Here is a 12,309-nt window from a genome sequence, read left to right on the forward strand (position 1 = left end):
GTTGTTGGAGACATTCTTCCTCATTCTTTCCAAAGTATCACATGTACTGAGAGAACTTTAGACTGGAAAAACTTGGGGCGCCCATTTGTGGGCCCCGCCATCATGGTCAAAAAAGAACAGCTTTACTGAGAGAGCAACACGAAGTGAGGGGTCTAGTACATCACTTGTGTAGCACCAGTTAAGACTTTCCTTGGGAGATGGCCGAAGAGTTTAGCCTCCCTTTGATGTGCCCCTCTCAAAATAGTGTGCTATAGTGTACGATTTGTTTCTGAGGATTTATAACAAGCATTGAAAATGCAATGGGTCTCTCCTTTGATTAAGTTAAAGCCATTTGCTTTTCTAATGGTATTGTAAAGCAAATAAATGGCTTTAACTTAAAAAGCGAGACCTATTGCATTTTCAATGCTTGTTTAATGTCTGAAAGGTTGAGTAATCTTGCAGTATTCAGCTGTAAAATGGCAGTAGAAATGGAGTTAAATATTATGAAAGGTCTCCTAATACCATTTTACCAGTTGCAGCTGGATTTTTTGAGAAACACCTGTATATTTTACATTTTTATACATAAATGTTTTCATCTTTACTGTACAAGATACTGCAAATGCTTTGTTCATTGATACGGATTAATAAAAAAATTAAAAAAGTACTGGTTCTCTGCGCCATTTAGGTGTGGCCAGTGTCTGCCAGGTAGGCCCATAAAACTGCTTTTTCTATGTACTCATACAACATTGGTGGTGACTGGCAACAGCTCGGAGTAACATTAATAAAATTCCTTAGAACAACCAGCTGCTAGTGCTACCGTTTAGAATTCAATAAATTGCTGGCTTTGATATAAACAAAACATTGTTTACTGTGCACCTTCCATATGTGGCCAGTTGCCAGCTAGGAATATGTACACAAATGAAGGATATATGACCTAGGAGCTAGAGTTGCTGAGTTTGGAACTGTGGAAACCGGTTCAAAACCCGACCTCGGCTACGCATCCTGTGATTCAAGGTAAATCATTTAACGCCCCTGTGCCTGAAAATGTGCAACGTCTGATTCTCATGTAAAGCTCTCAGAAGCCCCCTGCCCACATTTGTGCTACATAAAACTATTAAAAAACAAATGAAAAATGTTTACCCAGTTCATGGTTCAAAGCAGCATCTTCGGGCGATATACAATATTGATTATTATTAAGGTTAGCAGCCAGAATGCTTCATGGACATTTTTAAATAAAGTATGCTTTTAGACTGCTCCATGCTTTTTTGGCCAGTGCTTGCCATACTCTTCTATAAAACTGCTTTTGTCCATGTACTTTTTAGGTCTCTTCTAGATAGCGCATACGTAAGCTCTATTTCTATCAGTGGGCTTAGAGACCTCACATTGCTTACCATTGGTTGACTTCATTGTCACACATTTGCTTGCTTCTTATTGGTCAGGTGCTGTAGACTCTGTTGCCCATTTTGGCAAGCCTCCTCCATCCTTAGGCACGGGGAAATTAAGTGATTTACCCAGAATCATAGGATGTTGAGCGACGCTGAGACAAAAACCTGGAACCCCAGCTCTGAAGTCATCAGATCTGGCCATTACGCCACATCCTCTCCCTAATTAGAATACTTATGTTTGGGCACTTGCAAACCATAACGCTTTATATTTACACCTAGTAGCAACTAATTATTTTTCATACTACATTTAAAAAAAAAAATAACGGGTTATATTTAGCCACCATTAACATTTATTTTGAAATCTTATTTTTCTCAAACTTTTGAACAAACTATAAATGTAAGCAAGTCAGAAATCTAAATTACAAGAAATAAAAATGTACAGCACATATTATGAGGGCCAGTCCTTTTGGCTTTGCCAATGCTTATTATGACTTGCTGCCACTTTGCCCTTTTTAGGTCTCGGCTGCGAAGGCTGCGCTTGCGCAGTCTAGCTTCGAGATTTAATGACTTGGAGAAGAGGGGCTTGAACCCGCCCCTCTTCTCCCCTGTTCTCCATTGGCTGGCCTCTTGAATGCTGGCCAGCCATTGGAGAAGAGGTCAGTCATTCCGATTAGGCCCCGTCCTTTTCGGATCAGGGGGCGTGTTTTTTGCAAGAAGTCTCATTCTCTCCTCCAGCCAATGGCTGGAGGAGAGAAAAGACAAACACGCCCCCGAATCCGAAAATGCCGCTGCCTTTCTCCGAGGCATTTCTGCTCTGCCTCGGAGAAAGGCGGTGGTGTCTTCCGGTGCCCTCTTTACTTGTTGGCTTACAAATGGGGTCTGTTGGCGTGTATGAAGATGTGCTAAATGTCAGTGGCTACCACACCATACTTTAGTCATACATCTGTCACAGTGTGCTCCAAAGTGCCCCTCCTTACCTACCACACCCTTACCACTCTCCAGCTGAAAGGGCGTGGCCCATTTGCTTCACTTGTTTGTGTGCCCCCCGAATGGCAGCACCCCCTCTCTGAGAAGTGTCCCCGCACCATCGTGAGGAGTACAAATCTCTCAGAGGGCGGCGCACAGGTTGTTTTTAAAAGTGTCTTTCTTCGGTATTAGTGCAGTGTGTGCACTACGTACACATCGCAGTAAAGTTCTCAGGCCCCATCGGAATGAGACTGCTCGTCTCCTCCCTGCCTTCCTTCTCCTTGTTGAACTGGTGAACATTCACTTTCGGTTTCAGTTCCGGGGGAGGGTGAGGGCTGGGAGGGCAGTCAGAGAGGACACAGTCGGCTGCACGCACTCTTCATGGCGCTGCTAGACATCTTCCGGGGGCCCCGGGACTGGACCCTGCCCTTGGACAGTACCGAGAACGACAGGAGCCTGGGGCCCTGCAGGGAGCTGCTCGGGGGCCACATGGCCCTGGCTCGGGGGCTGGAGGTAAGGAGGAGCGGGGATTCCCGGGCGGGGAGGTACCTCTGCACCAGCTGCTGCCAGGGGGCACCGAGAGCACCAGCCTAAGACGTGTGTATGCGCTAGGGACTGGACCGTAAGTTTCTCGTAGAAACTGCATCTGATGAGCAGGGGGGGGCCAGGCCCGGCCCGACGGCTGTAGCGAGCTCAGAGACCCTGCGCACTTCAGCACTCCCTTTCTGCTCTCAGAGGCACGTGTGTCTGAGGACTTGAACTCCAGAAACTAAGGTACTTTCTACCACTGATCCTGCTGGAACACGCGTGGCTCGTCACCATGCCTGTATGCACACCCCTGGGGGTGGAACTGTGTCCGCATCCATATGGGATTCACGTTTCGGAATCCCTGGGAGATTTAAATGTCTCTCTAACCTTAGGGTGTTCAGTTGTGTGTAAAGCTCTAAGTTGTATGACTGCTTCTATATCCCTGGGATATTCTCCCTAATCTTAGGGTGTTCGGATGTCTCTATGCCCCTAGGGTGTATGACTGCTTCTATATCCCTGGGGTATTTGCATGTCTCTCTAACCTTAGGGTGTTCGGATGTCTCTATGCCCCTAGGGTGTATGACTGCTTCTATATCCCTGGGGTATTTAAAGTCTCCCTAATTTTATGGTTTTCGGATGACTCTATGCCCCTAGGGTGTATGACTGCTTCTATATCCCTGGGGTATTTGCATTTCACTTTATTTATTTATTTATTTTATTTAATGCGCTTTTATATAGCGCAGACTTTACCCGAAGGTGTCAGAGCGCTTCACAATAGGAACAGTAATGATACAGAAGGAGAAAAATTACAAGTGAGCATGTTACAAAAGCAAACGTTACGTTACATGAGGCAATAGTGACAATTGTGCAAGTATCAAGAGCAAACAGAATACAAGAGGTAGCAAACGATACGTTACAAAAGGAAGAAGCATTTACAATGCAACGGTCTCGGCATTGTTAAAGTTAGAGCTATTGGCATTGCTCATGACAATGCCGTTTCTTTAAATGTTTTAAAAACAAAAACATAAACAAAAATAATGTCATGAGCAATGCCAATAGCTCTAACTTTACCAATGCCGAGACCATTGCATTGTAAATGCTTGTTGCATATTGTGAGCAAATATTTGGCAGCATCGGTAGCGGAAACAGTTTGCACAAATGGAAGAATAATGCATTACAGTTCATATTGAATAATGTTATCTTTATTCAAGTACAGACATTTTTTACACAAACCAATGTGCATTAAATGTGAATACATGATTCATTTTGAGAATTGTACATCTATGTTGAAGCAATTGTATGAAAAAGCATTTTGGGCTGTACGAGCTGCTAATGTTTTTTAAGCGACAAGTGAAGCTATTGAGCGAGATTTAGCACTTCCACAGTAGTGGCTGTTACTGAACGAACGGGGATCGTGGGGCAGGGAGAGGAGGAGGGGAACAAAAAAAATAATTCACTTACTTGGGTGCCGCTGCCTCTGCTTCGACTTTTTCTCAGCGCTATAGCAGGAAGCACACAGCCTTCCAGAATCCTCTGGCCAATCACAATGCAGCAGCATTGTGATTGGTCTGTTCGCCGTGGTTCAGCGCTCAGACTGGGACAGGGAGGCTGTGTATGTTCCCTACCAGGCTGTGTGATGCAGCCTGGTGGGGAACATGCAAAGTGTGCAGGACTGTTGGGCCGGCTAAACCATCCTGCGCACTTTAGAGTGTGCCTAACACTCCTTCCCCTGGCCCTTGTCTGGCAGCCCAGCCCCACCCCACCCCTAGGAAGGAAAGAACCAGAGGTTAAGAACCACTGCTGTCCGGCATATCTCCGATGCTGTGCAGCACGGCTAAAGAGTAAACAAAAAAAAAAGGCACTATGATGTGTGTGTGCGCATCATTTTGTTGGTGCAAGCAACACAGATGCGAGTGCCTACAAAGTGACAAACTTTTTTTTTATTGTATTTTACTGATTCGAGTTTACCATGTGATAATGTGTCAACTGACCTAGTAACTGACAGCTCTACCAGGAATATGGTTTGGTCAAAATTAGAGGCATAAATAATCACCATTACTACATTCCTCCCATCTATCTGCCACTAACTATGACCTATCACTCTTCGCTGTCAGTAAGTGATTTGGTGGCTTGAAAGGAACACAAGGGTAGAACCATTATCAGGACCTCCTAACCCCAGGTGTAACCCTAAAAGCTTGTGAAATACAGACACTTTCTCCCTCCTATGTGAGCTGCAAGTCTTCTAAGTAGGCCATGTGAAGTCTCTCCTTTCAATGCAAGCCTGAACCTTGTACCTTTCACCTACATTGTTCATCCCCCAAGCATTCCAGTTGACAACCACAAATCTCGTCAGAAAACCCATAGGAATAATGGTATTATTGTGCTCAATTGGGTCTGTCTCAGTTTAGCGGCTGGGGAAGCTGCAGACACCGTCACAGCTTAAGTCAACTAGAGTGCACTGGTGTAGACCGTAAAGGCATAGAGTGTAGGTGCATGGCGTGCAGGGGCGTCGAGCGCAAGGGCATCGAGCAGTATAGAGAGCAATGATGTAGAGTACAGTGGCGCATAGTAGAATAAAGTGGCATAGAGTGCAGTGACTGAGTGCAATGGTGTAGAATGCTGTAGCGTGCAGTGGCACAGAGTGCAGTGACAGTAGAATGTTGTAGAGTATAGTGGTGTAAAGTGCAGCGGTGCAAAGAAGCTGGCACAGGTGCAGTGGCATAGGTTGCATTGATTTTGGTGAGTGGTGTAGAGTGCATTGGCGTGGAGTGCAGTGGTTTAGAGTACAGTAGCATAGCATAGACGTCAGAGGCGTAGAGTGATGCAGAATAGAGTGCAGTTTGTAGAGTAGATGGTTTCAGAGTGGAGTGGTAGAATGCAGTAGCATAGTCGTGGTGTAGAGTAGGTCAGCATTGATTGCAGTGGCATAGAGTGCAGTGGCACGAGTGGTGTAGAGTGCAGTGGCATAGAGTGCAGTGGGCCAGAGTAGATTGTTTTTAGAGTGATGCAGGGTAGAGTTCACTGGTATAGAATAGTGGCATAAAGTGCATTGGCTTAGAGTGCAGTGTTGCAGAGGGCAGTAACGTGGAGTAGGTGGTGTGGAGTAGAGTGGTATTAAGTGAAGTGGCATAGAGTGCAGTGGCAGAGTATATTGTTTCAGAATAGAGTGAAGTGGCATAGAGTGGAGTGATGCATGGCAGTGAGGAGTGGTGCAGTGAAGAAAGGAATGGTATAGAGTAGTGGCGTAGAGTACATTGGTGTAGAATGCAGTGTTGTAAAGTGGAATGGCGCAGAGTGGATTGGTGCACAGTGGAGTGGTCTCGACTGGAGTAGAGTGCAGTGGTGATAGAGAGTAGAGTGAGAGTGCATAGTACAGTGGGGTAGAGTGTACTGGTAGAGTAGAGAGGCACAGAGTAGAAAGGCGTAGAGTGAAGTGGGGTACAGTACAGTGTCAGAGTGCAGTGGTGCACAGCAGAGTAGGGTGACGTACAGTGTAGTGGCAGAGCGCATTGTCTTAGAGTGCAGTAGAGTGGCGTAGAGTGCAGTGGCAAAAAGTAGAGTGCAGTGGCACAGAGTAGAGTGCAGTGGCACAGAGTAGAGTGCAGTGGCACAGAGTAGAGTGCAGTGGCAGAGAGTAGAGTGCAGTGGCAGAGAGTAGAGTGCAGTGGCAGAGAGTAGAGTGCAGTGGCAGAGAGTAGAGTGAAGTGGCAGAGAGTAGAGTGAAGTGGCAGAGAGTAGAGTGAAGTGGCAGAGAGTAGAGTGCTGTAAAGTGCAGTGGTTAAGAGTAGAGTGGAATAGAGTGCATTGGTATAGAATGCAGTGGCATAGAGTGGTATAGAGCAAAGTAACATAGTGCAAAGTTGTGGTCTATAGTGGCATACAGCGCAGTGGTGCAGAGCAGATTGGCATACAGTGCAGTGGCGTAAAGTGGAGCGATGTAGAGACGAGTGACATAGAATTCAGTGAAGGAGAGAGCAGTGTTGCAGAGTAGAGTGACGTGGCATAGAGTGGAGTGATGCAGAGTAGATTGGAGTGGGAGAGTGGAATGAGGCAGAGTAGAGTGGCGTAGAGTGCATTGGCATAGAGTGGTGCAGATTAGAGTGCAGAGGTATACAGTGCAGTAGAGTTGCATAGAGTTGAGTAATCCAGAGTAGTGTGCAGTGCCATAGAGTGCAGTGGTATAGATTGTAATCATTAAGAGTAGAGCTTCAGTATGTTGCCAGAGTGCCTTGGCACAAAGTGCAGTGGCACAGAATGCACTGGTGTATAGTAGTGTAGAGTGGTGCAGAGAGCAGTGACAGAGTGCAGTGGTGCAGAGTAGAATAGAGTGGCATAGAGTGCAGTGGTTTAGACTAACGAGCGTGCAGTGCTGTAGAGTGCAGTGGCATAGAGTAGAATGTTTTAGAGTATAGTGGCCATAAGTGCAAAGGTGCAGGGTAGTTGGCGTATGTGCAGAGTGCTTTGGTTTTGTGTAAAGTGGTGTAGAGTGAATAGGCATAAAGTGCAGTGGTTTAGAGTAGCGTGAAGTGGCATAGAGTGGTGCTGCGTGGAGTAGAGTGGCGTAAAGTGCAGTGGCATAGAGTAGAGTGATGTAGAGTTCAGTGGCAGATAGTTCAGTGTTGCAGAGTAGACTGTTGTAGAGTGTAGTGGTGTATATTAGAGTGGTGTAGAGTACAGTGTTGTGGAGTGGCGTGCAGTGGTATGGAGTGGTATAGATTGGATTGGAGTGGTGTAAAGTGCAGTGCCAAAGAGTGCAGGGGTACACAGTAAAGTGGGGTAGAGTGTACTGGCATACAGTAGAGTGGTGCATAGTAAAGAAGCGTAAAGGGAAGTTGCATAGAGCGCAGTGTCAGAGTGCAGTGAACAGTAGATTAGAGTGCCATATAGTGCATTGGCTTAGAGTGCAGTAGAGTGGCATGTAGTGCTTTGGCTTAGAGTGCAGTAGAGTGGCATATAGTGCATTGGCTTAGAGCGCAGCAGCGTGGCATATAGTGCAGCAGAGTAGGAGTGCAGTAGAGTGGCCTAGAGTGGTGCAGAGTAGAGTGCAGCGGCGCAAAATAGAGTGCCCTAGAGTGCAGTGCTGCAGAGTGCAGTGCTGCAGATCAGAGTGGCGTAGAGTGTGTTAGGTTAGAGAGCAGTGGCATAGAGCTATGCAGAGTAAAGTGACGTAGAGGGCAATAGAGTGGCATAGTGTGCAGTGTCATAGAGTATACTGGCGTACAATGCAGTGGTGCTGAATAGATTGGCGTAGATTATTGGTTTTCAGTAAAGTGGTGTAGTGTTCATTGGTATAGAGTGCAGCGGTATAGAGTGGAGTGGTGCAAAGTGGAATAGAGTGGCGTAGAATGCAGTGGCATAGAGTAGATTGTTTCAGAGTACAGGGAAGTGGCGTAAAGTGCGGGGATATAGAGTAGAGTGCAGTGGTGTAGAGTAGATTAGAGTGGATTGGCATAGAGTGAAGTGATGTTGAGTGGAGCAATGCAGAGTGGAGTGAGTGCAGTGGCACAGAGTGGCGTAGAGTGGCATAAAGTAGAGTGTCATAAAGTAGAGTGTTGAAGAGTATACTGTCGTAAAGTGCAGTGGTGTATAGTAGAGTGGCATGAAGTGCATTGGCGTAGAGTGCAGTTACACAGAATAGATTGGCATAGAGAGCAGTTGCATAGAGAACAGGGATGCAGAGTAGAATAGGGTGGCGTAGAGTGCAGTGACAGTACAATGGCATAGAGTGCAGTGGTGCAGAGTAGACTAGCATAAAGTGCATTGGTTTTGAGTAAAGTGGTGTAGAGTGCATTGGCATAGAGCGCAGGGGTGCAAAGTAGAGTGAAGTGGTGCTTAGTGCAGGGCTGCTTAGTGCAGTGGCATAAAGTAGATTGTTTCAGAATAGAGTGAAGTGGTGAAGAGTAGATTAGAGTGGCATAGAGTGCAGTGGTGTTTTGTGGGTTGGTACTGAGTAGAGGGAATAGGCATAGAGCTCACTGTTGCAGAGTAGGGTTGCCCAGTGTGGAGTGGCATGGACTGGTGTAGAGTACAGCGGCATTCGTTCTTCAGCCGCCTGACCGATTACATTTTTTAATACAATAAAGTGAGAACATTGACATGTCTTTCATACTCACTTAGCCAGGTCCAAGATTTTGTTTGACTACGATGAATAAAGTGCTAGTAGTTTCACAGTATACTACTTTGTCACAATTTTCTAAAGGGAACAATCTATTTGTTTTTAACAGTTTGCAATATTCGCTTAAAGGCATTGTTTTTCCAAAATATGTTTTCACTCATTCTAATAGAATTGTCACAAGTGACATTTTCTGAATCATCAGAACGATTTTCCATTCAGTGAACACGAACTAAACTAGGCATTCCATCCTCCCGCACTGCCCACAAAAGTACCTCCAGGATTATGTTGGTGTTCCAGGGAAGAGTTATTTGACAAAGCCTCAGAAACTGCATCTGTGGGGAATAAAGAAAAAAAAAAGAACACATTTTTATATTAAAATATAGAAAAATGAGTTTGTATGTAACATCGGCTTCATTGAAGGCAGTAATGTTAAATTGGAAATGTGCTCTCATACAGCAATTTTCTGCACATCCCATGCATCATCACTGGTCCAACATTTATGATCTAGATTTAGACTGGAATACATAAACCACTCCTATGGACAAACTTGCACCTTCAAATATTTCCTGTGGTGGTTTACCATATCAGTTAAAATCAAATATTATCTGGTGTCGCTAACTGATAGTCTGAATATACAGGCTCGATACAACTTTGCCTTGGGAGCAAAAAGATTTGAGAGTGAGGCAAGAGAGATGAAAGAGACAAGAGTGTCTCATATCCGCAGTGTCTAGTTTTAAAGACACAACTACAGATATTCTGAAGGTGAACCGGTTATATAGAAAGCAATTGGTGAAGTTTGGTAATAATTATGTTCCAAATCTCATTCTTGTCTTAAGATATTCACTACGACTCGTGGATGCTAATGCCCAACAGTGTGACGACGAGTCCATTCCATTTACCACTGTCTAGGATTAGCCTAGATGTTACAATTGCTTGTGCTTAAGTGCGGAAGCAAACAATGCTCTCACTGGCTCTAGACTGCAAGGTTAATTTTTTCTGACATCGAGTGGCAGCTCCAAAAATGCTCACGGCGTCCTGCTGCATGTGCAGTTTATAAACACAATCTTGACTTGCACAATAAGCTCTGATGGGAGACCTCCATGCCTTGTCACTGCTGTAGCCACACTTCGGGAGACTACCTTTCTCTGTAGAATCAATTTCTGTCACATAGCCTCTCCTAACCCCAAAGTCACTGGTTCACCCAAGCAACTCCACGTCACTGTGAGATTTCCCTCTCAGTTCCCTCTCTGTTCTACAAGAGTTACTGCCACACTGAGGCGCTTACCCGCAGACCCCACAAGCTGTAAACAGAGCCTTCACACAAGTCAGAAGCCTTTCGGTCTCAAAGATGTGCAATATAGCCTAAGCAGCATAGCTGACGTCATTTGCCTTGAATCAAAAAAACTCAATACAGAGACGCTTTCATCTGGCTAGAGGCAAACACTTGTCGGATCTGCATGCCTCCGCAGAACAGCATCTTCCTGTTGCCCAGCCGCAAACAGCCACTGTATAGGAGGTCAGAGCTTGACTGTTTTAGAAATTATTTACAGAGAAAGCTTCCCTATTTTTCAGCTGGTCTCTAAAGCAAGACAAGCCACCATTACACAGGGTTGGAACTTCTCTTGGATCAAATGCTGTCCACCACATACCAGGGTGGTATTTCTCATGTGCCTTTAAACCTTCCTGAGCATGCTTCTGGGCCCACTTTTGAGCCCCTGGCACTGTATTCCCTCTCACCCCCACGTGGGTGGACTTTACTGCTGCAGGCAGTGTAATGCTCATTAGGCACAGGCACCTCTCAAGGGCTCCCGCTGTGCAGGCTAGCTGAGCGGAACAATCAGTCTTTCTGTGCCTGCTTGGTCCTCTGTAGACTGGCTGTACTGAGACCACTGCAGAAGGCACCATTCTCATAATGACAGTGGGTCTTGGAGGCCAGCTGTGAATCAGGACTTGGTCTGCAAGATCAGCCTGAGCAATGCCAACAGCTAACATGACATTAAAAGCCACCAAATAGTAATGAATGTCTGCAGCAGCAAAGACGAAATCTACATTAGCCTGCCAATGTGGCACTTTCTTACATTGCCTTGACAGCGCAGCTGTCGCCAGGCAATTATGCAAGAAAGAATCAACAGGCGGGTGGCTCTGGCTCCACCCACATGTTGGGATTCAGGGGTACATGGTTTTTTGGGCAGAAATTGTGTTCTTTCACACAAAAAAGTGCATGCCCTCCACTCAGCTGTGAGCATTTTGTTTATTTAGCTACCTGAGTTTAAACTTTCAGGGGCATACACATGACATTGCAAAGCTAATAAAGTGTGTGAAAACATTTTGAGGTTTTTCTCTGGGAGCAACACAGATGTGAGTTGGGCAGTCATTAGCCTACATGGGTGTTTAGGTTTGGCTTGAAAGTTCAACTGTCACCTGACCTTTTAACTTTATCCAACAATATTCCATAATTCCCATGCTATTTACCTGTAATGCCATACCAGGTCATGTCACAATGTCATACCATATGCTTTTAAAGTCAGACCTATTAGCATTGTCAATGCTTGTTTTCTTTTCCTTCACAATTCCATGCTTCCCTCGACTGCTTCTCTGTATTAACAGAATGTGAAAACAGACGGAAACAGTTACGAAGCATCTTAGTGCTCAGCGTGTACTGCCTAAATAAAATACTGCAGGAAATATATGGGAACCTTCAGTCAGTTTCACTGGCTGGAGCCTGCCTTTGGAGCTCAAAAAGCCATGAACGCAACCCAGCCCTGGCAATTACGTTGGACCGGTCCTGGGGGGAGTGGTGGGGATGGGTTGCTGGTGGGAAACACTGCTGCTTCGCATTTGTTACATGGGGCCGATATTGCAGCACTGCTACAAAACAGGCCCCAGTAACAAAAACTGTCCGCAACCCGTTCGACCCACTGGCAAAATGCCTTGTGCCCGCTACGGCCAGTCTGGCCTGGAGTCTGACCTTTGAAGGATGAAAACACACATTCACGATAGACCGAGAGGATGAATTTGGGGCCAAATCCACAGAGGGCCAGGATATTGTAAACTGAATTTACATAGCGCTTACTACTCCTGACGAGACGTTGAAGCACTTTGTGGCAGTAGCACGCTACTACGGAACCCAAGGTTAGAGTTAAATAATAGATCAGTAATGTGCATTTATTTTTCTGCAGAACGCCATACCTCCGATATGAAGAATGATGCAATGGAGCACACAAAGTTGCAAAAAAAATTACAAACAGTGTTAGAACAGATCGGACTCAAAGCAGGTGATCTTGAAACATGCACCAGAAGGAACAACTTGCTTATAGCTGGTGTACCAGAGTTCAT

At 45.5% G+C, this 12,309-nt stretch overlaps 1 protein-coding gene across 2 annotated transcripts in view; it reads right to left on the reverse strand.

Moving 5' to 3' along the window:
• The window catches only part of LOC146821564 (uncharacterized), a 138,820-nt gene that overhangs the window by 100,492 nt on the left and 26,019 nt on the right, over positions 1-12,309 (reverse strand). For both annotated transcript variants that reach the window (XM_085612568.1, XM_085612567.1), the window contains exon 4: positions 9,246-9,305. In XM_085612568.1, the coding sequence (XP_085468694.1) occupies positions 9,246-9,305 (60 nt within the window). The remainder of the gene's footprint in view (positions 1-9,245; positions 9,306-12,309) is intronic.

Source organism: Triturus cristatus, chromosome 6 (genome assembly GCF_964204655.1).
Source record: "Triturus cristatus chromosome 6, aTriCri1.1, whole genome shotgun sequence".
Lineage (NCBI taxonomy): Eukaryota > Metazoa > Chordata > Amphibia > Caudata > Salamandridae > Triturus > Triturus cristatus.